General features: G+C 52.3%; 7 protein-coding genes across 7 annotated transcripts; 1 reads left to right on the top strand and 6 right to left on the bottom strand.

The window, feature by feature from the left end:
* Positions 1-328: 328 nt before the first annotated feature.
* Positions 329-457, bottom strand: CTRU02_213283 (uncharacterized protein; the record flags this gene model as incomplete). The annotated part of the gene is made up of 1 exon (XM_036730900.2): positions 329-457. One exon carries the CDS (start codon positions 455-457, stop codon positions 329-331), a length of 129 nt encoding a protein of 42 aa, XP_036577430.2.
* A 601-nt stretch (positions 458-1,058) lies between these two features.
* Positions 1,059-1,723, bottom strand: CTRU02_213282 (uncharacterized protein; the record flags this gene model as incomplete). Its single annotated transcript, XM_036730899.1, has 3 exons — positions 1,059-1,265; positions 1,370-1,609; positions 1,688-1,723. The coding sequence occupies 3 exons, from the start codon at positions 1,721-1,723 to the stop codon at positions 1,059-1,061; spliced, it is 483 nt and encodes a 160-aa protein (XP_036577429.1).
* A 3,636-nt stretch (positions 1,724-5,359) lies between these two features.
* On the bottom strand, positions 5,360-7,393 carry CTRU02_213281 (cytochrome p450; the record flags this gene model as incomplete). The annotated part of the gene is made up of 5 exons (XM_036730898.1): positions 5,360-6,002; positions 6,058-6,139; positions 6,207-6,917; positions 6,968-7,222; positions 7,276-7,393. 5 exons carry the CDS (start codon positions 7,391-7,393, stop codon positions 5,360-5,362), a joined length of 1,809 nt encoding a protein of 602 aa, XP_036577428.1.
* Positions 7,394-10,254: 2,861 nt separating this feature from the next.
* CTRU02_213280 (arginyl-trna synthetase) lies at positions 10,255-12,566 on the bottom strand (the record flags this gene model as incomplete). Its single annotated transcript, XM_070206011.1, has 4 exons — positions 10,255-10,672; positions 10,730-11,940; positions 12,042-12,428; positions 12,450-12,566. 4 exons carry the CDS (start codon positions 12,564-12,566, stop codon positions 10,255-10,257), a joined length of 2,133 nt encoding a protein of 710 aa, XP_070060404.1.
* Positions 12,567-13,066: 500 nt separating this feature from the next.
* On the bottom strand, positions 13,067-15,040 carry CTRU02_213279 (ferric reductase like transmembrane component; the record flags this gene model as incomplete). The annotated part of the gene is made up of 2 exons (XM_036730896.1): positions 13,067-14,813; positions 14,865-15,040. The coding sequence occupies 2 exons, from the start codon at positions 15,038-15,040 to the stop codon at positions 13,067-13,069; spliced, it is 1,923 nt and encodes a 640-aa protein (XP_036577426.1).
* A 2,218-nt stretch (positions 15,041-17,258) lies between these two features.
* CTRU02_213278 (gpi anchored protein) lies at positions 17,259-18,057 on the top strand (the record flags this gene model as incomplete). Its single annotated transcript, XM_036730895.1, has 2 exons — positions 17,259-17,648; positions 17,764-18,057. 2 exons carry the CDS (start codon positions 17,259-17,261, stop codon positions 18,055-18,057), a joined length of 684 nt encoding a protein of 227 aa, XP_036577425.1.
* Positions 18,058-18,665: 608 nt separating this feature from the next.
* Positions 18,666-23,997, bottom strand: CTRU02_213277 (e3 ubiquitin-protein ligase march6; the record flags this gene model as incomplete). The annotated part of the gene is made up of 2 exons (XM_036730894.1): positions 18,666-20,407; positions 20,460-23,997. The coding sequence occupies 2 exons, from the start codon at positions 23,995-23,997 to the stop codon at positions 18,666-18,668; spliced, it is 5,280 nt and encodes a 1,759-aa protein (XP_036577424.1).
* Between the last annotated feature and the right edge of the window lie 1,624 nt (positions 23,998-25,621).

The raw sequence follows: 25,621 nt of genomic DNA, 5'->3' as shown, positions 1-25,621 counted from the left end.
CCTACAGCCGAGGCTACAGACCCCCCAGCCTTTCTGTCCTTTTACAGGTATCTGCATTGGAACCTGTTTGCACCACTCTCACTCCCCGAGTTGACTACGTTTTCAGTATGGTCATATGCATGATTGAACGAGGCTAATACGACATTAGCCGTTGCATGGAAAACGTTACAACCATGTTGAGGGTTGGGCACAGCTATCCTAGTATCCATTTTTGGTCACAAGACACCGAGGAAACCATCAATAGTGACTATCTTATAATCTTCTAGAAAGACATTGCGAGCTGTCAATATAATTAATGCCCCAGAATCTTACTGGACACCAATGCCGCTTATAATTTGACCTCAAATAGGATTGAACTCCGCTTGTCTAGGCGTCCCAGAAACTTCGGAACATCCTGCAGATCTCTTCGAAATATCAGCCCCATTCGACGACTGTGAAAGGCGTGCCTTTCTTGCATGCGAGAGGTATGGTCGCAGCGTCGGCAGGCAGGCAATGATTAAGCCAACGTTCACATCAAGCCCGCTCCAGAGCTCTACTCTCGTTTGGTTAGCAAGAACAAGGCCGTGCAAAAAAAGAGACTACCTGGGTTAAATAACAAAAGGAAGCTCAAGAAGGCAAGGAAATGGCCAACCCTCCCACTTACGGATCAGTGTGTTAGGGAGTAAAGTAGACGTCGTCAACGCCAATTGAAGTACTAAAAAGCGCGTCAAGGAAAATCCCAAATTGATGATGCCTAAGAGAAAAGTGCAATAGACGCTGATCTTGACGCTCCGCTTCAACTGCAGCTTGTGTAAGATGAGGAAAGGAAGAAAGAATACTGGGAAACTGTTAGAGCTGCAACACTAAGAGTCTGGTTGACAATTCAATTCCGAGTCCAGAGAGCCTTACTCATAAGATCAGCGGCAAAATTCAATGCCCATGCGATATGGAATATGTAGATTGGTGACATGTCACAAATCACCTCTGGGGCGGGAGACCTGCTGAAGGTTAGGCATATCCTCGAAAGCAAAAGAAGAATAAGGAGCAGACAAAATTGAGGAAAGAAACAGAGATAAATCTTACCAATTTCCTTCTATTGGTTTACAAATCAGGCAATTCACTGCCACAGTCGTGATGTACGCTGCAGCGCAATATGCCATGGTTGCCCACAGAATCTTTCGCCTCGTCTTCATAAATGCTGGGAAAAAATGGCTATATAGCGTGAGAAGAGTCGCCTTACTTAGGTAAAACGATGAATAGAACGGGAATAGAGCCGCCCATTGCAACTTCATGGGCAAGTTAGCGGTGATCTTTGCTTTTCTGTTTTGTTCTCCGTTGCGAATCATGTTCTTCAAACGGTTTACATCTACTATGGTGGGTTCACACTCACCTTGTATATGAGCTCAGCATCGTGAGGATCAAAACCTTCCAGTGCAACAGTCACATCTGGATACGAGGCTCCCAGTTTGTAAAATACGATATTAAAAGATGCGTTTGCTACTGAAAATATCCATGCAGCGCATATGAGATAGTCGCTTGTTTTTAGAGAGAGTTTCTGAATGCTCAAGCGTAAGTAGAGCCGAGCAATAATCAAAGCTGCAGCGATTGCAATCAGCGTAAAATCTGTAGCCTATCTATGTTAGCTTTTTGAAAACCAACTGGTATCTTCCTAGTCCTGGAACCATTTTCTCAAGTATCGAGGACATACGATTACTGTGGCCGCTGTTGGGCCTGTAGAAGTCATGCTAGTTCTGAGCAGTGCTCTTCTTTAGAGACTAAATGCTGATTTCTTGAAAAGTGACATGCGGGTTAATTTGTGATGGATCAAAGCTTATACGATCCATTTGCAGATAAAGATGATTAGGTTGAACAGGTGTCTCAACGATAAAGAGATCCTGCTAAAGAAAAACTGAGCAGCTATTACCTACATATACTCTCAACTGACGGCGGCACCCGCTTTCCTTCAAGGCTGAAAAATAAGCTTTGCAAACAGGCGGAAGAGGCGATGAAATGGACGGACTTCATTGGTTTGGATTTTTTACAGACACGTAAAACAAAAGAAAGTGCTCTAAAATGACGGAATTGGTAAGTCAACCACCCACCAGCTTGGGGCAAAGATCCGTTTTCATACTGACTTTCCAATTTTGGAATCGCTTTGGATCCAAGAAAAAGAGAACAGGAGTAATTGCTCCCCAAGGGTGGCAATCTCATGTTTGCTAGAATTTGATGGTTTGATATTGCGGTAGAAGTTTTCTAGAACCCCATTTCCTGGTCCACTGGCAAGCTTCCATGTTCCCACCTTCTGGATAAATATCTCAGTCATTTCTAGGACTTTTTCAGAGGGTTAAGAAGATCGGGGAGATAAAGCGAGTTGTTCGTCAACTTGGGCGGCAGTTCAACCTGTACAAAGCCTGACATGATGTAGGAATTCACATGTGAATCGAATATCTAAGGACTAGCGGGATTTTCCTGAGAAGATTACAAACTTCAGTAGCTATAATTATAGACAGAGAAATTTTTAGGTCTAAAGAAGCAAGGCCTAAGATCCTACAAGCCAAAGGGTCGGGTTTTTCTTAGAGTACACCGGTTTCTTTCGACTTGCCAAAAGTGAAGTGCCCGGATCTGTCGCATAAGTGGCAGAGCTCAAAAACACATACACGCCTCAGAACCAAAATATCGAACGCTAAACTGTTCTTGTTAATAGTGGCTATAGGATAGAAGCCCAACAGGGGCGACAATAGACAGATTGGTTACCGCGATTCCAGTGCCTGGCAACATACCAAGAACATGTCCATGTTGAAAGGTCAATTCAGGCTACAATCTCTTGACATTCGTCGATTTCTTTCTGCAACCGAAGTCGACTTGAGGCAGAACAATATAAGAAGTTAGATGGCACCAGATTATACGTTCTAAGCGGCTGTGTCTATCAACTTGCATGTTCTGAAGGCTTTTGTGACAACATAGGTAGCCTCTCTTTGCCCAACACCACGTGCAGTCCGTCCTGTTCATTGCCATACCGCGAGCAAAGCCATCGAGGTTACCTAAAAGATGCATAAAAACGACAACAATATCATGGACAAGGTAGCAACCTATCGGAAGCTCATCACCGGGACTCTCCCACGGCGGCGAGCATCACCAGATTTCTCAAAAAGCGATTCTTCTAATCTGCTCTAAAGATGAAGCTGTTCCGGGGATATCAAACTTTTACACTCTAACTTAAATAGCCGGAAGCATCTGCAGCCCGTTATCTCAACCCCAGGAGCTCCACACAGACGTGGGGTTGCAGTCGCCGACCTCGAACCCACGTCCCAATGTGTCAGACGCAGCGATCTTAACTTAGTCCCCTCACGAACAGAGCGAACGAGCAAAAGGCGGAGTCCTACAACAGTCCGAGCAGGAACAGGATCCGATGGGCCCCTTGGTGATGAGGAAGTCGCGTTTGACACTCCAAGCCACACCTCAGCCCTACATGCTTGTCTCAGGATTCCGTTGGTACATAGACGATGTGCCTTCCACGAGCAATAAGTCTTTATAGTCTCGAGTATGATTTCCAGTACTTATTAAACGATGAAAATACAATTTGAAAACACAACTGTCCCACCCCCTGAATGAAGCTTTGTGTGAAGGAACCGGAAGATCGACAAGTGAAACGGTTCACGTCAATGAATCATAGACAAACAAGCATAAACTTCGCGAACCTTAAACCCAGAAATTGGAACTTGATAACCTTTAGCTCGATCTTCAAGCTGGAGCTCTGAATGAAGCTTGGGACAAAAGTTGAACCCCTCGGCAGCTAAACTTCAGTAGCTTGGTCTGTCAAAGATTCGACATCTTTGAGAAACCACGATTGGGCCAGCAAACCATAAAATCCATGACGGTATGGTTGGCCATACATCAGACCCTCGCCGACTCGATCGGCCCAGAGTTCATCCTGTCTCATCGCGGCATCCATTCCCCCTCCCCCTCCACCCCCCTAAGATTGCTTTGACAGCTCAACACACAGATTACGAGATCATCTCATTACCTCTCTGACACATAATCCCTTCACCACTCCCTCACCGAATTCGAAATCGGACGAAACCATACCGCCGCCCGCGATCCTCGACGAATCGCGTCCCTTCCAGCCCGAAACATACACAAACACTGATTCGCCCGTGGCACGCCCCCTTCACAAAGAGTAAAAAAAAAAAAAAAGCGATGCTCAGACATCTTTGACACTGAACGCTCAGACTCTCAGCCCTGGGAAGGCACACTGCCGTGGACAGAAGAAGAAGAATAACAATAATAAGAAGAAGCGTCAAGCGTCAAGCGTTAAGCGCCTACGTGAAAGAAAAATACTTTCTACCTGGGGATGTTTCGAATGGCTCAGGAACTCTTCACTAAACGAACACCCCCCCCCCCCCCCCCCCCCCCTTCCTCAGACCTGTTGCTTTCGTGTGCTTCCCGCTCGCCGCTTAGTCATTCCGCCTGTGAAACAGCTCCGCCGTCATCGAGACGAAGGGGGAGGGTATCGCCACTTTGCTTATCGGCCTCCATTTTATTTCCCAACCTCCGTTTCATGAAGCGCTGACGCCATCAAAAGTCGTTTAAACGTCGCTTTGGCAATCTAGGTACGCTGTCCTAACAACGGGGGTTTCTTCAAGATCCCGTCCGCGCACCTTTTCTTCGCATCCGTGGGCGGAACAGTTTCCAGCCGGACCGACGACGGCCACCGAAAGGGAATGGATCTGATACTTGTTTAGTATTATTTCGCTGTGTTCACAAAATACACACGATGAAGAACTCCAAAGTACTCAGGTGGGTTGGGTTAAGGCCAGAACATCTACCCTACAAACGGAGTGTGTAAAAACGGTTGCTAGGTAGATACCTTAGATAGAACGCGCGGCAAAAAGAGGCGTACTAACCGACGAAAACGGAGGCTCTGTAATACTTTCGCAATAACCTGAAACATTCCTTCACCTTGAGAGGAACCAACAGCAGCCATTGTGTTAAGCCATCACTGTAAGCCTGAAAAGCCCTATCACATCTAGCAAACGGGGTATCTCATGGTGCAGTGCTAAAGTAGTCGGTGCACATAAACACCAGCATCACCACCTAGTCGTAAGACTAATAATTGATCTTGCCTCGATTGTAAGATCTAAGTTTCTATATTCATACATCGTAGAAGGTATATCCATGTCACAATCTAGGACCCCAATTACCCGCCCCTTCCAGCAGCGTCGGCAACTCTCCAGTCAACAAAAGGACCCAACAACATAGAAAAAAAGGACCCTGATATCAAAGACAAATTGACACCCATTCACTCCTCCAAGCGCCTAATTCTTATGCCCAAATCCCTTTGTCTCCTCCACACCCAACACATTACACCCAACATCCAAAATTACGGCAGCATGGTAGGCGAAGAACGTCCGGAACAGCTGTCATCATCGACGTAACCCTTCTCGTTGCCGGAGTCGATATCGCTCTCCTGTGCCCAACGGCCAGGGCATCCGGGGATGTCGCGCTCGTGCTCGCGGTACTGCTTCTCGCGCTCACCCTCCTCCTTTCTTTGGCGCAGGTTGAGGCTGAAGGGGGCCTTGAAGGTCTTCACCTGGGGGGCGCCGACGTCGGGCATATCCATCTTGGTCTCGTTCTCTTCCTCTTCCTTGGCGGCGTCGAACATGGCCTTCATCAGGTCGGCCTTCTCGGGAGTACGGACAACGGCATCGAAAGCGAAGAAAGCAGGCTTGGCGATCAGAAGGGGAGTGTAGTCGTTCCAGTGAACGGGCACCTCGGTGCCGTCGGCGTTGCGCTTCTTCTGGATGTTGAGGCCCCAAGCGACGCCGCCCATGGTAAGGAAGAGGTCCTGGTCGACGATGGGCACGCCCTGGCACGTTCTGCGGCCGAAACCGAACTGGCTGAAGCCGTCGAGGTTGGGGAATCGGGTGAGAGGCTCCTTGTAAGTGGGGTAAGAGGGTTGCAGCCAGCGATCGGGGTTGAAAGTCTCGGGGTCGGGGTAGATGGACTCGTCACGGGTGATGCCCCTAGGTTTAGTTAGTAAATATTTTCTATCATTCAAAAGGCTTCCTTTCAACTTACCACTCGAGAGCATGGATAGTGGCACCAGCAGGGATGAAGTAACCGTTGTAAACATCGTCCTTCTCAACAGCGTGGGGGATGCCTGTAGCTTACGTTAGTCGAGAACCTAAAACCAGCCTCCACACCACCCATCCGAATAATCGACCTACCAGTAGGGACAGGGGGTCTCCAACGGATGACCTCCTTGACAACGGCTCTCAACATAGGCAGCTTCTCGCGATCCGACCACTGAGGGCACTTTCCGCCGCAAACCTCGTCGATTTCGCGTTGGAGCTTCTTCTGCCATTCAGGGTAGTGGCACATGGCGAGCAGGAAGCTCTGGATAGGGCTACCGATAGTCAAAGCACCAGCGATGGCCATGAGACCGACGACGTTGGTGGCCTCCTGGAGGTCACCCCACTTGCCCTTCTCGTTGCCGAGACCCTCGTTAATGAAAGTGCTGATGAAACTGGGTTGCGCAGTGCCCTTCTCGACCTGGTCGGCGACGAACTGGACGTTGCTGTTGAACTGTCTTGTCTCGAGCTCGTGGCGGGCCTTCTCCTTCTTCTTCCATGGCGACAGGACGTGAGGGACGTGCATGAGGAAGCCGATGACATTAGGAAGGGCACCAGACGGTGAGATGGTCTCCAGAAGGCCGAAGGTGGTCTTGCGCAGAACGCGGGCGGGGTGAGCAGTACCCCAGGAGAGGCGACTGACGGTACGGCTGGTGAATTGCTCGATATACTCGCGGTAGTCACTGGGGTTCTGGGAGAGCAGGTACAAGAAACGATCGCGCTCACGCGTCGGGTAGGCGTGGAGCTCTTGCTTGTCGCTCTGGTTCATGAGGTGATGGCAGAGCTTGCGCTGGCGCTTCCATGTTTCTGTTTAAATGTTAGTGACATGATACGACACGTGCAAGACGCTTCCCTACCAGTTCGACCGAGCAGAGCAAGGTAGTCTCCGCTGGTCCTGTTATCAGGAAGGTTGGGGATCATGGGTCGGTCAGAGTAGATGACATTGCGGCGGCCGAGGAGGTCATGGGCGACCTGCTCAGAAGAGATCCAGACATGGACGGAGCCGAACATCTCATTTTGGTAGATGGGACCAAACTCCTTGGACCACTCGTAGAACTTGAGCCATGTCGCCTCGGCTGGCACGTCGTGAACACGGCCGATGAGTGGAAGACCTATTTCATGATGAGCTTCAACAACATGAATGACCAAGCTGGTTTTGACTTACTGCGAGGTCCAGGAAGGGGCTTCGCTCCCGCAGGGATCCTTCTCTTGTACCTAATGGCAGCGACTAGGCGCCATGCGCAAAAGGCAATAAAGGCGAGGAGTACCGCGCCCAAGGCCATACTTGAAGGCCTGAAGAATTATACTATAAGGCGCTGTCTATGCCTGTCTGAAGAAAAAGTAAAAGGAGGAAACGACGACGTCAGGTCGCGGAGGGGGGAAAGGGAGAAGAGGGTTGATTAACAAAGGACCTGCTGGTGCAGGAGGACAGAATGAGAAGAACCACGATGACGGGGCCGGATGGACGATATGTGTCTCTGGGCTGTTAATAAGAAGATCCAGGGCCTTGGTCTAGCCGTCTAATCCTAGGGAGCCCAAGCGGGCCGAACAGAGAACGCACAACGGTCCCCTTAGTCTGGAAACATGACTGACCCGCGTGTGGGCACCCACACATACGGCGGAATCACCAAGCGCCAAGACAAGACATACCACCATTACGCATGTCGAAGATCGGCCCACAGCTAGGCGGGGAGAGGGCGGCGAAAGGCGGCGACAACATGCCAGCTCAGGTCAGACCAGGGGACTGGGCGGATTCCCGTGGACGCCGCCCTTCCGCCTCTCAACCAACAGCTGAGGAGGGCCCAGAGTCTTGGACCGAGTGAGGGTGGATAATCCTTCCCGAAAGTTGCACAAACAAGTTGCTCTTGCGCTTGCATATCGGCTGTTGTGCCTGTTTTTTTTTTTCTCTCCATGTTAGCCACGTTCCCGGACGTATGGTTCGCTGAGTTCTGACATCGGGGGACTGAGCTCCTCACTAGCAACATCAGACACATCGGTTCGCCTCCAGAAACAGGGAGGGAGGAGGTACAAGCCCCGAGAGCTTCACACTGGAGCACACGGAGAGCTCGAAGAAGCCGACGCCCGTCCTTGCAGGGAGTGTGAGAAGGCAAGCCTACTCGTAGATGTTAACAGGGTTTGCCCTTGGCTCCTTAGGGCCCAAGGAGATGGTTAGAATATGGGTTGATAGTAACAAGCGTGTTGCAGCCAGCGGGAGGTCCAAAACACAGGGGTCAGAAGATTGGCCGAGTCGATATCTCACTTCGGCGAGGTCGACACCCATGTGAGGTATTCAACATACACCGCGATTCGCTCAGTATTGTAAAGGGATTATCCTCGTCCAGCTAAGGCGTGTAAGCTGAGCATCTGAACCATTTTGCCCAGGCACCATTCCCACGTCCAACAACCAGGGGTGGGTGGGCACCGGAGGTCGGGGCTCATCCGGTCTCGGCACAGACTCTGAGCCAAGTTGCCGGACACAACACTAGCAGACGCCAATGCCTAGCAGCAAGACACATAGGGAAAATTCCACACTCGCCCTCGTCTAATTTTGGCAAGATGGGCTGTTGATGGTATCGTTTGGAAGCATTCTAGGCAAAAAGCTGCCGCTAGACCCGCGAATTCCTTCTCCGCTTGCGCACCCCGCGGCGCGCGCTATACTCACAGGCCATGGAGAAGCAAGGCCCTAACGCCATGATGATGGCGACGCTGATGTTGCTTCCGAGGCAGCGAGGTGCTCCATGATGAAAGAACACAGTCGATAACTGATGATGTTATGGATAGTGACGCGAGATGTGGGAGTTGTGGTCTAGGCAAGCTGCCAGTTTCGGTCTCGTATATTGAAGACAGTCCCAATTAGCAATGATGACCACTCAAAGGGTTCCATTCGGTGGGCAATAGACAAAAGAAACAACATATCATGTAGTCACTGTGTCCTGAAATGTAGACAATGGCTGTCGATCAGCTGCAAGCCACGGCGTAGAGGCGGCTGCTCAATCGGAAATTAGGACCAAGAAGCCTTGGCAGATCTCAGTGAGCCACTCACAGCCATCATGAGCCATTCAGAACCGCCGTGGGCCATCGGAACTCTAGCGTTTGGGAATATGCAAGATTCGGTCTTTGCAGGGATTAGGACGCCCTAGCGTTATCCGAGCGAGACGATCACTTTGTTGGCGCCCAGCATGGAATCCCCCACGCAAGCCACCGAGCGCTGGGCCAAACCGCTTAGCTGACCCGTCAACATTGGTCAGCGGGATGTTGCGTGAGGGCCAGGCCAAGAGCAACTACACAGGTGTTGCGGCCTGCTATACATACATACTGTTGTTGCTTTGACAGTGACGGACTCTCACTCACCTGAACGTGCCGTAGCCGGCCTCTTAGTCTATGCGAAACACGACCGTCGCGGCTCTCAATCTTTCGATCCCTCAGCCTGAACGGGACCTCAACCTCAATTCCTCTCTTTCTGCGTCGAGCTAAATCCATTAGCTGTGCTCTGCCGAATCCACAAGCTGTGCTCTGCGCCGCTTGGCACCATTTAGTTAGGCTGCACGATGCTCTGCAGAGAAAAGCAGCCTGGTAGGGAGAATGAGGGGCTTTGCTTTGTGAGCCCACACTTGTGCGTCAAGATCTTATTGCATACACGGCAAGACATGGGCGGTTTTGGGTCTGTTGGTAAACTTCGGTTCAATTAATCAGCACATTTAACGGCTGAAGCACACGCGAATCCACTGGGTCGTGCCATATGTCTGTCTGACCGGCGATCTCACGGCCACGGAGGCTTCGAGGACTCCGGTGGGAGCATTTGGTCCTTGGACCGTGTGTTGTGTTCTTTGTTGTTACACGACGCCACATTCACCCCAACATGTGCCGGCTACCGTCGCAGGTAGCTCTTCGTTCGCAACGGTCAATGGTATAGATACACTTTTGCGACCGCTGGTAATGCACTCTCTCGTTGTCTTTTCCTCCTCACCGCCCAAAGGTCTGTTGAGCGGGGTGTCTCCATCTCCGATTTTTGCCCCTCACTGAAAGAATTTGCGATGCTGCTACATTACATCCTGTTTTAAGTGGTTAGCAGTGGGTTTCACATGCAAGACATCCAGCCCAGCGGCAGGATGCAACGCAGTAGTGTGCAGGGCGCGTCGTGCACTCACCTCTCGACCGGGGAAAGACCCAACAGACGCATGCCGTTGTAGAGCACAGTCCTGGCGGCAGTGTACAGAGCCAGGCGAGCCTTCATGAGCTCACGCTCGCTTCCGACGATACGCAGGTGGTCGTAGCTGCTGCTGACGACGTGGGCCATGCGGAATAGATATGTAAGCACGGTAGTAGGCTCCAGAGTCCTCAGAGTGTTCTGGACCACATCGGGGTACTGGCTGAGAATGCGGATCAGCTCGACGGCATGCTTCTCCGTCAGCAGGCTGAGGTCTGCAGTTGCAATTTCCTCCTCAGAAAGGCCAGCCTTGCGGAAGATGGAGCAAAGTCGAGCATGAGCGTACTGGAGGTACGGTCCGGTGTCACCCTCGAAAGAAGTCATGGCGTCCATGTCGAACTTGTAGTTGTTGATCCTAGGCGGCCCTGTCAGTGCATCCGAAAGAACCCGGATAAGAGTTCAGACGACTTACCTCTTTCCACTCATATCCTGGACCATGACACTGCTGATGCCAAGAATGTCGGCAGTCGCCTCGGGGTTCTCAACCTGGGAGTACTTGGTCTCGTTCTTCTTCATCACCTCGTGCATCTTGTCCGCGACGTCTCGCAGGATGTCATCCAAGAACTTGACTGTACCCTTACGAGTGCTCATTCCGAGAACGAGACCAAAGTTGATGTGCTGACACTTCTTAGCCGTCTCAGGGTAGCCCATCAGCTCAATGATCTTGAAAAGCTGCTTCAGGTGCAGATCCTGCTGGGACGCGACAACGTAGATCATGTGATCGAAGCCGTACTTCTTCTCACGGTGCAGCAGCTCGCTAATGTCTCGGGTAAGGTACAGGGCAGTGCCGTCCTTCTTGCGAATGATGGGACGCTCCAGACTCTTGCCCGCCTTGCCGGGGACGTGCTTGGTGAAGTCGATGATAACAGCGCCTTCGGACTCTTCGGAAATCTTCATGTCCTCGAGCTTCTTGGCGGCAGCTTCCATATCGGCTTCGGCGACCTGGCTCTCGCCAGAGTACTCGTCAAAGTGGATATTGAGACGCGCGTACGTCTCCTTGTAACGGACGATACTCAGGTCACGGAATCGCCTCCACTGAGCAACAGCATCCGCGTCACCAGCGGTCATGGCCTTGAAGTACTTGCGGGCCTGCTCGTCCAGGCTGTTGTTCTTGAGCTCAGTGACATCCTCACCAGCCTGCTCCTTGGCAGCAATGGCCTCCTTCTCTTCGCTCATCTCCTTGTTGATCTTGACGTAGACCTCGTACAGGTGGTTGATAGGGTCAGCGCTCAAAGCCTCCTCGCTGCCAAACCTGGCGAAGCCCAGAGCAAGAAGACCGTACTGCTTGCCCCAGTCACCGAGGTAGTTGATGCGGGTAACATCATAGCCAGCGCCGTCGTACAGGTTGGAAATGAAGCCACCAATGATGGTGCTTCGCAAGTGACCGGCATGGAAGGGCTTCGCGATATTGGGGGAGGAGAACTCGACAATGATTTTCTTCTTGCCCTGAGAAGGGTCTTGATCGTTCTTGAGGCCGTTGTGGTGGTTCTTTCCGAAGTCCTGGCCGCGCTGGGCAACCTGGGGGATGAGGAACTGGGCAAGAGGGCCAGGCTTGAACCAGAACTGAAGGAAAGAGCCGTTCTGGAATGATACAGGCTTCTCGATCAAGGGGGACTCGGGGAACTGCAAGCAAGGGTATATGTCAGCCTGGTAGCCTTGTGGAGGTGAAACCATATGGCGCAAAGAGGTGATGTTGTTGCTATGAAAAGGTTTTGTAAACCAACCTTCTCGAGCCACTCAGCCGAGAGCTCGGCAGGCTTCTTGCCCTTGATGCGAAGAGCAGGAACAGCCAGCACCAAGTCACCCTTGTCCAAGCTCTGAGTCCATTGGAGAGCGTTGTAGATGATGGGCTTCTCGACGCCAGTCACATCGTGCAGAAGCGAGGTGATGTGGGAGCGGTAGACATCGACGGGGTTGACTTCGGGGTAGCAACCGGGGAAGGAGTCCAGCTTGCCAATGGAGAGCTTCTCCAACTGGGCGGTGATCTGGTTGGCAGCGGTATCTGTCGCCATTGTCGCAAAGGAAGCGGTGGGGTGGTGGGAGAAGAGGTTAAGGAGGGGTGGTGGGACGACTTGGGGGCGACGGAGCGGCAGTCGACGCGGGGTCGGAGTCGGAACGGGTCGCAAAGTCGAATGGAGGCGAAAGGCTGGAGTAGAAGAAGCTCCTCGACGAAGGCTGGTAGTATAAACTTGGGTTGAACGAAGTGAAGGAGAAGAAGAAGAGAAGAGAGAGCGCACGACGCTAGTCATTAAGGACTGTGTGACTGTGCTATACAGGGAAGGGTAAGGCGGGAAAAAAAGGGAAAGGAGGGGTCTCGATTCGCTGGGCTGAGGGCTCTGGCGGTTGTTGTCGCCTGCAGAAAAAAAATTGCGGACCGACCCCCAACTGACTCACAGAGAGATTCGCTTATTTGATTGGATGTTGACCGATGTGGGTCTTCACCGAGCGAGGGGTTGATGGTGACGTCTGGAGGGGCACTCGACACTGTGCTGTTGCCCCGCGATCAGTCATTTTATAGTGGGTCTTTCCGGTGAGGCGACGGTGAGTCACTTGCTGGGTCATTTGGTGAGCTTTCTCGGTGAGCCTTTAGTCTCGGTGTGGCTTCTCTTTCCTGAGCTTGAAGCTTCCCCTTCCTTTCCTCTTCGTCTTTTTTTTCTTTCTGCATATTTAACAATAAACCAGATATGCATCAATCACCATCAACGAATAGACTCTTTCGGTTATACACTTATTCCTTTAAATTACATCATCAGAACGAATACTCTTCTACAAACAGATGAATGCCCTGAGCCCCAGTTCCCTTGTGGACAGCCCTCTCATCCGACAGAGAAGATACACAGTTCCTTACAGAGCTCGTCAATGATTGTCCACCGCAGACGACAATCGACGTCTCTCCACCAGAAGCCTCCACCGGCTCTCGGATGAGCTCCTTTATATCTGGTCTGCTATAATACTCCTTCACCATGTCTGATCTCGAACTGCTCCGCAGCCGAGGTGTCAGTGGTACTTCGTCACCCTTTTCTATGTCCAGCACGCCTTTCTCCTGACAACAACCACCATCTGCGGACCCATCAGACGCAATTCTTCGGTGCTGGGCCGATGATCCCGAGCTTCCGTCGCGGTCCGAGTACAAAACCGTCGTGATTTCTCCCTCCTTCGCCTTGCCTGATCTCGTTATGGCGATGTGCACCTGGAGCTCGATGCCAACCTGCTGCGCTCGATCCATCAACTGACGCAGTTGTTGTGTATAAAATTCAATCTCCTCTCCTTGACATGCCAGCAAGATGAAGTCGATTCTTGTCGTGCAAATCTTCTTGCGGCTTTGCACGATGCTCTCGAGAATCGGGAGTGTGAACGACGCTCCGGTAGAAGCCGAGATAAGCACCATTGTCTCATAGATATCCCACCTAGGCGGCGCACCAAATGGCCCCAGCACAAACCCCGTCAGTGTTTCCTTCTTGCTGGATTCCTGCATCTTTTGCGCATACTTATGCAACCTCTTCGAGAAACCTCCGTGTGAGCGGATAACCAGTTGTATGCTGTTGCAAATACACGTATCCGGCACCTGATGAGCGCATGCAATGGTGTAGGGGTGAGCCTCGAAAGGTCCCACTCGGGGAAGCCAGAGGTACAGATGTTGCCCGGCCTTCCAGGAGAAATGGACGTCTTTGATGGTCAGTACCGTCGTCGACGAACCAACTGTTCTGACCTGCACCTCGTGTCCTAGCCGCTTCATTCCCTTGCACGTCGATCTATTAGGTCGCAACCTCGTGTTTTGCCAAGCAAGAAGCGCCCATCGAGCAAGTCGATCGAAGCAGATGAGGGCGATGGTGAACCAAAGATACGGCTGCGCATACGTCGGAATGTGGACATAGATCAGCCAGATGAAGATGACAGCTGAAAGGAGGTGCTGCAGGACGAACACCTCGTACGCCATCCCCCGAATAGGCCGGATACCAGTGACAAACATCCAAACGAGGATACCCCACGCGCCCAGGCCGTGCTTGATGAACGGCATGATTCTCAGTTGTGTCTCGACAAAATCGGCCCTGACCCATTCCGTCCAGAAGTGGAAGCCATGAACCGTGGCCGTGACGAACATCGTCCTCGATACCCAGCGGTGAAGCCAGTTCAAACGCTCGTGGGAGGTCCCCGTGATGAATCCTAGAACGTTGACCTTCATTGCGAGGAGGTAGACAAGAGGCATCTGCATGATGGTCACCCAGGCGTTGCGGAAGCCGATACGCTCCCAAAAGTACGCGTCCTTGACGACCGCGTCGTTGGCCATCATGTAGATGATGACAGCCCAGTAGGCGAGCAGGACTAGGACGCGCCCGAGTGGCGGCGGTGTTGCCCAACGAAGGCCTTTGAATGGGACGTAAAGTTGAGGATGGCCTGCCTCGCGGACAAGGGCCGTCGCAGTTGCCCATATTTGCGTTATGATATTTGAAGGCTGTGTTGGGAATCGGACTGATTCCGTACGACATCTCTTTAACCTAGGATTGCTCAGCCATGAGAGTTGGTCGGGTTCCTTGGTGTATGCTCACCTTCTGAGGCCTTCGAGATGATTCACACCCCGAATGATTCCTAGGAATCCCACCACGCCGGCGATAATGTACCAAAATGACTGGGCAAGGTGAATATTCGTCTCCTGAAAGAGGGCTGTTCCCATCATCATCCCCCCTCCGCCGCCGCCACCTCCTCCTCCATGGTGGTGGCTCATGGCAATAATCTTAAGTAAGGCTTAAGTTCAAATCAGTTGTCGCGCGACGGTCGCCAATATTATTGAGTACAATCGGGTAAGTACAGAAGATCGGGGTCGACAACGTCTAACAGCTACAATTATCCAGGTGCTGAGTCGTCAAAGTCGTCGGGCCAAAGCGAGGGATCAACCGATGGCGGTGTTGAATAGCAGAAGCGAAGCGCCAAGTCATGAAGGAACTGAAAGCTGCAAAATCATCTCGATCCGGATCTCTTCTCACTCTTGCGCTGAAATCCGGGGAAACGAATACAAGATGACCACCAAAGAAAAAGAAACAAATACAAGATGACCACCAAAGAGAAACGCTCTTCTCAGGTCTCGACAAACCTGGTGTCTGATTATTCGCGAGTGAATGAATGAGGCGGATTGAGCAAGTTCAAGAGGCGAAGAGCCTGGGCAGCACACGCATGATGACAGACGGTAAAACGTGTGGCACAAAAGCGGATAAAGGAAGGTCGGCACGGCGGCACAGATGCGCAAGTTTGGGGACAGCCGTTGTTAGCGCAGCGCCGGGACAGACCGCATCCGAAGTGGGCTATATGAAGAATACTAGCAGTTTATGGGTGACTGTAAAGGAGGGATACTTTGAATGACGGTGGCTGTTGATGGTCCGCTCTGCTGGAGTGCGGTAAAGTTCCTGGTGTGACAGGAATGCCTGTCTTCTTCAACGGGGTTCATCGGCTACAGTTTCGGTTTGAACCTCGGGCGAGGGATATCGGATTTTGTTCCCGTTCTCGCATTTTGTCTTTATCTTCAAGTTTGGTTTTGTTTCCTCCTGTCACACTGAGTCGCCCGAACAGGTAGTTTGATGGGCGACCCCCTCCCCCAGCCACCAGCAACACTTACACGAGTCTTCTCAGCCGTCTCACAAGCAACAGCCAGCGGCTACACACATGTTCTCTACCTCTCAATCTCTCCAAAGCCAAACATTTCTTATTTCTCCCGCTTCTCATAACCTCTTCGGTTCAAGCCAAGCCTGGGCACAGAGACCATCCAGGTATCAAATCCATTCCTGAGGAAACATGCTCAAGATGAAGATCAATCCCAAATTTCATCCAGAAAGGCTTACTGAAGGGGTGACAAGGGTCCCCAAGATTCAACCTGCGCTAACGCCACAACTTGCTCAAAACCTCTCATTGACAAGTCATCTTCCGCGCTCTGATTGGTGCAACACAATTCCCAAAGACAACGGGGCCCTGCGCTCATCCTTGAGCTAATCCGGTCAAGGTTAAACCAACATCCTTTCTCAGACGCACATCACCCCTGCGAGACATCCTCTGATATTGTTACCCTCATTTTTTTGACACCTTCTTTTACAAAGCTACGTTTCTGATGGGCAACACGAGACGGCAACGTGCTTGTACTGAGTTACTGAAGAGCCTCACCTTTTTCCCCTACATCGTGGTCTTAAACAGTTCAACAAGGTCTATCCCGAATGTTCCGAGCAAAAAAGGTCCGGGGAACCGCTGACCGTGCCTGCATCTCCAGGGGAGGGGACCGCCGGCGACAAATGCAACCATTGGCATGAAGCTCTGAGCTAGTTAGGATCTGAGGGGAACATGCAGTGAGCAAGTTTTACCTGTGGCCTTGTCGTTTTCCCGCCACCAGCTCTGGTGTTTAACACCTTCCACTACGGTCAAGACCAAGCTGCAATTCAACCTGTGCCGAGTCCCGAAACAGGATGGAAAACACACATGGTAGACTACTGAATCCCAAGGCCATCGTGCCTTTCCCAGTATGTTTCGCCTCCCTCGGCCGGTTGTACAACGGGGCAACTTTGCCTCGTTGTCCCTCTAGCTGCTTCGTTACGGCGGAGCTTTTGGAAACCCGGCAATATTCTGCCGCCTCCCATGATGGACAGCGAAACGGAGACAAGCCCGTAGTCATACAAACAAAGCTCAGGAGCTTTCACCATACTCCGATCTAAACCACTTCAAGACAGCAGTGGGCGTGCCAGGCTAGCCCTACAAACCGTTGCTCCTCCAGCCATTGAACCCAATCCGTATCACTCTTAAACCAGCCCGTATCCCATCACTCCAGTTTTGGGAAATTTCACTCCCAACCGTAACCAAATCTAATCCATTGCTCCTTTTGCAAGCGCTGCGCGCCCAGAATCTCTCACCTTGCTTCCACATCGAAAACTCCATCACAGAAACTTAGCAATTCCCAAACCGCAAAAATGACCCGCCTTCTCCTCCCCATCCTCCTCGCCTCAACGGCAACAGCCCACTTCTCCCTCTCCGTCCCCAAACCCATCGGAGACAGCGATGAGAAGCAAGGCACCGCTCCCTGCGGTGGCTACACCGCGTCTTCGTCCTCCGCCACCACCGACTTCCACGTCTCCGGTGACGCGGTGGGCATGGAGAACGGCCACCCGCAGACCAACTGGCTCTTCCGCGCCACTCTCGACCAGACCGCCGGCGGCAACTGGACTCAAGTCTTCCCCATCGTCATGCAAACCGGCCTCGGCAACTTTTGCGAGCCTCAGATCGCCGTGCCTGCCGAGTATGCTGGCAAGAAGGGTGTCATTGGCGTTGTTGCACACTCGCCCGATGGACTGCTGTACTCTGTAAGACTCTTTCCTCTGCTTCACCTTCACATTTGGCAAACACCCAGCCACTTTGCATTGTCATTTGAGCATTAAACCGATCAACCTCTTAAACATTGCTAACTAACAATCTCAGTGCGCCGCAGTAAACTTCGTAACCGGCGCCGCCCCCACCCGTTCTGAATGCAAAAACGCCTCCATCACAGTCGACTACTACAGCGACCCCAGCCTCGAGGCCCTCGTCAAAGCCGGCGCGGGCAGCAGCAGCAGCGCGCCAGCCAGCTCATCCTCGCCGTCCGGAAGCGCCGCCGCGTCGAGCACGCCCAACGCCGCCCCAGGCATGACTTCCGGTCTGCTTACCGTCGGCACGATGGGCAGTGTCCTGGTTTCCTTGGCTGCTGCCGTCGGCGGCGCCGCCTTGTTCTTTTAATTGGGTTTCACGTCTCTTTTCCCGGAGAAGACCCCTGGAAATATGTAAAATAAGCGGAAGAAAAGAAAACCTATTTCTTTTTGGGTGAGATACCTGTTGTGAGTTTTTTTGACTCGGGGGTCAATTGATGTGTGTTGTGTGTTGGTTGTGTTTGGCATACGATTCAGGTGGGTGATTTTATTTACATGAGCAATGAAACCAAAGCCAACTTTTTTTTTCCCCGTTTTTGCCAATTTTAGGTCATGTCGTGTATCGTCTATCGTGAATCATGTTTTCCCGCCCATGTACGAGTCAAAAATCTAGAGTTTGTGCACTTTTGATGCAACTCTCGCCGGAAACGCACTGGTAATCGCGCATCGTGAATCTGACCGGTTTTGTGAAACTCGCTTTTTAATAACATTGGAACACGAAGCAATATTGTGAACTGACTTGTATATAACGGCCATGAGACCCTTCAAGTGTATAACCTAAGTTACGTAAAAAAAAAACATAAAATATAAAAAACGCCGTTCGCCCAAAAAAGAACCCATATTTTCATCTATTCCATGTTTTGGACTAGACCAGATAGACTCCCCGTCTCTAATGCCTGCTGACCATACCCATGCCCTCTACAACCTACCCCTGACTCTCCAAGGTCCGCGAGCACCTGCGGCACCGGCAGCACCGACTCCAAAGTTGTGTAACCTCTCTCCGATGAGGTAGGCCTCATCCCTGATGCGCGCCTTCCAGTTGCTAAAGATACCCACAACGCTCCAGAAGGCCACGGCCGCCAAGGCGCTGAATGCCGCGGCAGGGTATGAGAGACGGTAGACCATCTTGAGCTCGTGAGGTGCCGGGGCGGGTGTGCCCAGCACACCGTGGGATTCCATCCAGCCCACAACGTACGGAGGGCCGAAGATGGCGAGACCCCCGATGATCAGCCCAGGGAGGACAAAAGCCCTGGTCAGAACAAGGACGTCAGGTTGGAGCCATCCGCGGCGGAGAACGGCGCGGACGGCTTGTGCCATGCGAGTACCTTCGTATAAACTGGTAATGGCGCGAGCGCCAAGTTTGACGTAGAGCAGGCCCAGTGTCCAGGACTGGATGACTCGGGTCGTGTGCTGGTTCTGCACAACGATGCCATCCTTGAACTGGCCACCGCTGTTGGCCCCAATCACGTAGGGCGTAGGCGGGTACATGTAGGTATGGAGCGGGATAAGGCAGTACAGCTCCATGAGCGCGGTCAAAATCAGTGGGAAAACGACGAGGAGAACGCTGTATGCGTAGACGAGCTTGGCGGCTTGGAGGCCGACGAGTGCGAAACGCATAGGAGCATCGCTATGCCAGACAGATTGCAACGCCGATGAAGCCCGAACACTCATCTTCTTGAAGATGGATCGGGCATGGAAAAGGAAGTAGGCCAGAGAGCCCAGGATGTAAATACCAATGCTGAAAGCATAAATGTCGTTGGTCCTGATGTGCGCGGGAATAAGGACCTTGAACATCTTGCGTCCGAACACAAGCGGCACAATGGTGAAGCTGACGCCCGTGACGGCAGCAAAAAGCCAGATAAACATGATGAATAGGAACACACGGACCCGGAAGTGTGGTGGAATATACACCAGCTGATACTGGTCTGTCGAGTAAAGATCGGTGTCGGGTGAATCGTTTTTGCCGTCCAGACGAGTATTGTTCTCCAAAACCGGCATAAACACGCGTCTTCCCTTGGGAATCTTGACCTGGTCAGAGGCCGGCGTGCGAACATAGTGGCCATCTTCGATAAGTTGGCCTGAATCAACGAGGGTGGCTTTTTTGAGACTAAGAATGGTCATTTGGTCGTTTGCAATGGCAGACGCTGGTTTGGCTGTGCCGCCCTCGAAGGTATCCTCCCAGGTTTTCGGCACAACCTTGTTCTGCTTGTTGACTTCGAGGAAACATCGCTTCCACCATGGTAGCGCCTCGTTATCGGGACCGGGCCGCAGAGCCAGAATACCCTCCTCGTCGATGCGGCGCTCACCAAACAGGAACCAAGTAAGGCGAAGTCCTCTCGCACATTTACGGAACCACCATGTGTACATGGCATGCAGGCCGTCACTGGGCTTGAAGAACTTGACGGCCAAAGGCATTGCAAAGTTGTAGAAGAGAAGGTCAACCGGGAACTCCAAGACCGGTTCGTTGGATGAGTAGTGGATGGGAAGAACGTTGGGAAGCGTCAGAGCCAATCCCCAAACCACTCCACCTAGGCAGATGATGACCAGCGCTCCATACACAAAGGCGGAGAAGAGGATCTTTCGAAGTTGCGTCATGACGTTACGTTCGAGAACGTCCCGAACAGGGTGGAATTCGGGGTCATCAGGATCGCGGATGAAGTCTGCATAGTGTTGTTAGCAAATCTACATCAATAAGAGAGAAATATAACCTACAGAGGACACCTTTGCGCATAATCTTCCGGCACATGGAAACAAACAGGGCGAAGTGGAACATGTAGCCCGTTCCCACAAACCAGTGCACAAAGATGGAGGTTAGTGGATAATTCATCGTGAAAGCCACGCGAGATTTCAGAGTCGTATCCTCAAAGAGCGGGAGCAAGGCGACATCCAGAAGGAGACCGCAGTACAACGGGAAAATCAGCATCTCTATGCTGATTATAAGAATAACCTTCATAACACCGCTGGCCTGGTTCAGCAGGTCGATCAGCGAGGCTTCCCACTCCTGACCTGTCTGCCCCGTGGAGAATGGAGATCCCCGGCGGAGGTAGAGAGCGCTGATGGCCGAGAACGTAAAGTAACCGCAGAGTATGGCCCAGAAGCGGTCGGCTCCTGACCAATATGACAGTGCAGGATTAACTGACGTCGAAGGTTCCGGCACGCTGAAGCTGATGACCCACGATCCAGGGTTCAGAACGCTGACGGGAATGTTTCGAGCAGCGTTCCAGACATAAACTGCAGCGGTCGCCAACAATGACGCTACGTGCTTGGCGTTGGTAATCAAATCACGGTCGAAGATGGAGCTGAGAACGTCCCCACAAGTGACAAAGGATCCGGAGACGTATGCCTTGAGATTGAGCAGTGCTTCGTGGCTGATGGCAGAGAAGTTCTGCATCTCAGTGGTGGAAATAATGGGCAGTTCGCTGGTGAGGCTTTCGAGAACTCGGCTGGACGCACTTGTGAAGAGATTGAAGGTCTTCATCATGAGCGTACCGACACCATTTCCAGCCGGGAAGCCCATCATTCTGCCTGATGTGTAGATAAAGGACAGAGCCAAACTGGCAAATCCAGTCATGACACCAACCGCTAGATCTTGTATGAACTTCGTCATGCTGAAGAGCATACGCACCAGGCGCATCGGGTTCATGGCCGCCCAGACGCTGACTCGGCCTAGGTTGTAGGGCAAGAAAACGCAGACAAAGATGGTGACCGAAACGAGTACAACACAGAAAATAGCATTCTGGAAGAGCCCAGCAATAGGCCCACGCATGCCAATCAGCTCCATGATGCCTTCAAAGTCCTCGGCATCGTCGATGGCTTCGGGGTCCAGGCCTGCGGCAACGGCTGCTTCAACGACTTCACGGTCTTGCTCAGCGTCATCCTGGTCATCATCGTCCAAGTCGTCAAATTCTTCATCGCTATCGTCGTCATTTTCATGGGCAGCTTCATCTCCGTCCCGGCCAATGTCCAGCTCTCGTACTTCAATGCCACCCCACATGAAATCAGCAACCCGGTCCATGACGCCACGCTGAAGAGGTGGGCGCTGAGCAACTCTTCCATCTTCAGTTTCTTGAATTTCTCCGTGAGCATCAACCACATCAACGAGCGGTTCCTCTCTGGTATCGGTGTCTTGCCTAGGCCCGACAAAGTCTGCTGGCACTGGACCCAGCTCAGGGCCCTGGTCTTCAAAAGTCTCGTCATGCCGAGGGGGTGGGAGACGCCCTAAGCCAGCATCTCTGTCGAAGCCAAACTCGATAGGAGTACCGATGGGTGGCGTAGAAGATTCCGCAAAGCCCTGATAGCGAAGTTGTGGTGCCGGACGCGGGATGGGTGTGGGCTCCTGGGCCTCCGCTGGCGGATCCGCATTCAAATTGGAAAAAGACCAACTGTTGTTGGCCAGAGGATTGATAAACTCGTTGCGTTGAGGCCCATCAGAAACAGACCGAGGTCGAAGGGGGCTCTGGAAAGAAGTTGTACGCGATATGCTTCCACCGTCTTCGCCGAACCTAAACTCCTGGCCAGTCTCCTGCTGGGCCTCCTTTCCTTTACCTTTGGCATCACCATTGGCACCGCTGTCGGCTGAAAGATTGGGAGGCCATGAAAACTGCGGTGTGGACGGTGCGGGCAACTGAATAGGAGCTTGCGGCGATGGCTGTGATTCTCTAGGGTTGGAGGGGCCTTCAGACCCGGCCTCATTCTTGTTCGACTGTTCCGTGCCAGCTTCCCTGCTGTTCTTATCAATCATCGAGCGAGTGATCCGCGCCCAGTAGCCTAGAGTGTCATCGAGCTCCTCCTCTTCGATGATTTTGAGAATCTTCTCTGGGTCGCCGCCTGCTTGGCGGTAGATTCGAAGGTATTCATGGACGGTGGCAACAGGCGTCTGCGTATCTCTATTGGGGGCTGGTTCAAGCGGCTTGTTGAAGTCGAAATCAGCGTTAGCACCGTCAAAAGCACGGGGACGAGATTCGCCGAAAGGCCGCAGTTGAGCCGGTTCGTGAACGGCAGCGGTCGGTTCCTGATCATCCCAATTCATGGGAATGTCATCCTCAGACCCATAGTGCCCACCCGTCATTGACTCAAGGTCCTCGTCGTCGCTCTCTTGGTGGTCATGATCATGATCGAGCACGAAATCATCAGCTTGGGCATGGTGCGCGTCATTGTGGCCACGTTCATGGCCATTGTGTTCTTGGGGGTGGGGATGAGGCTGCGGCTGTGGGTTATCATTGGCAGCAAAAGCGGCTCTCATGTTGATCTCGGGCTGCTGTTGAACGACATAGTCACGGACCAAGATTACCAGAATGAAAGAAATAATGACCAGAATTGTGATAATCTGGCCTTCCAAGACGCCAATGACGGTCCGGTTGACTACGGGATACCGAGTCAAGTTGCGCAACCACCTCACACCGCTCAGGAGAGACGGGTGGCGGTCCAGAACGGGATCACTGTTTCCAGCGGCCGATAGTGTAGAATTGCTGGACCCTGAAGACGTAATGGAGCCGAGGAGCATTCGCAATAGAGCGGCCGACATTGAGTCGTTCGTGGTGATGTTGACGCCATGGAAAGAGCGGCTGAATGGGAGCTCCTGGCCCTGGATCATGTCCTTCAACATTCCCCCCAAGTTCGCGGGAGTCGTCGTGGGTTCCAGGAGAGGTGATGCTGGGCAGACGGTAGATGAAGCAACGGAGAAGGCCACCGATACGCCTCTGCTGACTGTTGCATTCGAGCTATTCCAGAGTGCGCCGCTTCCTAGGCCTTCATCGCTCACCCAGAACAAGAAAGCCCACACGGAGCGCATCAGGTAAGGCAGCCAGCAGAGCCATACGCTGATGACGAGGGCAGCCCGCAGCCAGACAAGGACGTTCCTGAATAAATATTTGGCCATGTGGCCGACGAAGACGTGGGCCGGCAGTGTCTTGGGCATCTTTGGCGAATACAGCTTCGTGAACCTGAAGGGTGTCTTGCAGAGCTCGCAATGTTTCTTTTGGGAATGCGAAAGCCACTCCATCAAGCAGTCCTGGTGGACATACTTGATGCTACCGCTACATTTACAGGGGTAGAAGAGCGGTTCCTCGGCGGTCGCCTCGCCTCTGCATATCCGGCAAGTATCGGGATCCAGCATTCCAGCATCGTTGACCTGGGATCGGGGTTTGGCTGTGTCGTGGCCAGCGGAGGAGGGTTTAGAGGCCGAGAAGCGGCGGCGGGCGTGGGCGACGGCATCGGCAGCCATGAGAGGCTCCATCGCGGGGTCGTCCATCTCGATCGGGTCGTCGGTGTTGATGGCGGGGACTGAAGCCCTTTGCGGAACAGCAAAATCTTTAGGAACGCATGGGTATATATAGTCTAAAGTCGGGGTCGAGAGGACAAGTCGATCGAATGCCGGCGGATGTCGTTGAGGGACAACGTATCAGCTAGGAAATTGGGCGGACACGTGAATAAGATTCGGGGAGAAGTTGACGCAGGGTAGATGGGACTGGTGTGGCCAGGTTGCGGGATGTAGATCTAGCGAAACGAGGTGCTCGTCAGGTCGTAAAGCAATGAAGAGAGAAGAGGAAGACAGCTGGGTATCATGAAATCGTCAGATTAAACCTCTCTCTCAGGAAAGTAAGCCGCTCCAGAATAGTTGGGGATTAATCAACCAAAAAAAAAAGGTCCCTTGCACTAGAGACAGTTCGAAGGTTAAAGGTCCAAGTGGCACAGCGCTGGATTTCAGAGGCCCTGGCTGGCGGGTCCAGTCCGCATCAGCGCGGTCCGAGCAGGGGTCCGGGTGCCACCCCTAATATGCGGAATAATATAATATCCGATGGTGGTCTTGGCTCGGACCCCAGGTCCTTCCCCATGAAGCTGTTCTGGGGTCTAGCACACGTGACTCGGCTCCATAAAAGAGTGGCCAATCAGGGGCAATGTGAAATCAGGTAACTGGACTACGTAGCTGTAGCAAATCAAGGCAAGTTGAAAACAGACTATCGGACGGTATTATGTCATTGTGCTTTTATGCAGCTCTATCGTGGTTGGTTATCTTCTTATTTTCAGATAATGGAGACCGAGATCACGAACACGACCGTTGAGGCCGACCCGCCGAGCCTATCTTAGCTTTTACAGAGAAAGGGTCGCTGGGTGATTTGGCACTAGTTGATAACTAAATCATAACGGCTCTGGAGTCGGATATGGCCATGCAGAGCTGGCGCTGCTTTGACGGATATGCACATGTCAAAACCATAGTGCATGTTCGGTAAGTCGTAATGCACAGAAGAGAAGCACAATAGCCAGAATGGTTGTTTCATCACTCGTCAACCCAACTCCGAAACTATGTATTTTGTTTTCTTTCCCAAGCAGTAAACAAACATCCCTGGACCCATCCTGGATGCATCAGTATCATCATCACATGGGCCGGTCGAGATTCTGAAGCCGAAAGCGATGACATCCACGAAGGCTTCGGGCACACACAACCGAGCTCCGAGTTGGCGAGCCACACTTGCGTGCCAACGATGCAATGCTGCATCACTAGAACGTCGTTCTGGCCCACTTGATTGGACCCTCGTTCGGGCATGTTGAGTGTTTCGGTGGGCTGTGGCTCATGGTCTGTCCCTATCTGCCAATCATTCAGGCGCGTCCGTGCCTCCTCCGGCAGGGTTGCTGGTCTCAGTCGATGCGGAGATATTGCGAAGACATGGGATGGATGGCAACACACATTGAAGCGAGGGGCGGCAGGCTGGGAGAGAGCAAAAACAGGACAGAGCAGGCAGGCACAGCAGGATAGAGGTGAAGATCTAATCTTGGGGTACACACATAACCCCAATACCTAATTACCTGATCTCGATGGTGAGGTGTGGTTTGACAGGCATGATGCGAATGGTTGGATGGCCAGACCGACAAGCTTG

Source organism: Colletotrichum truncatum (genome assembly GCF_014235925.2).
Source record: "Colletotrichum truncatum strain CMES1059 chromosome Unknown Contig_0009, whole genome shotgun sequence".
In the NCBI taxonomy this organism is placed as follows: domain Eukaryota; kingdom Fungi; phylum Ascomycota; class Sordariomycetes; order Glomerellales; family Glomerellaceae; genus Colletotrichum; species Colletotrichum truncatum.
This window is presented reverse-complemented; position numbering and strand designations above follow the sequence as displayed.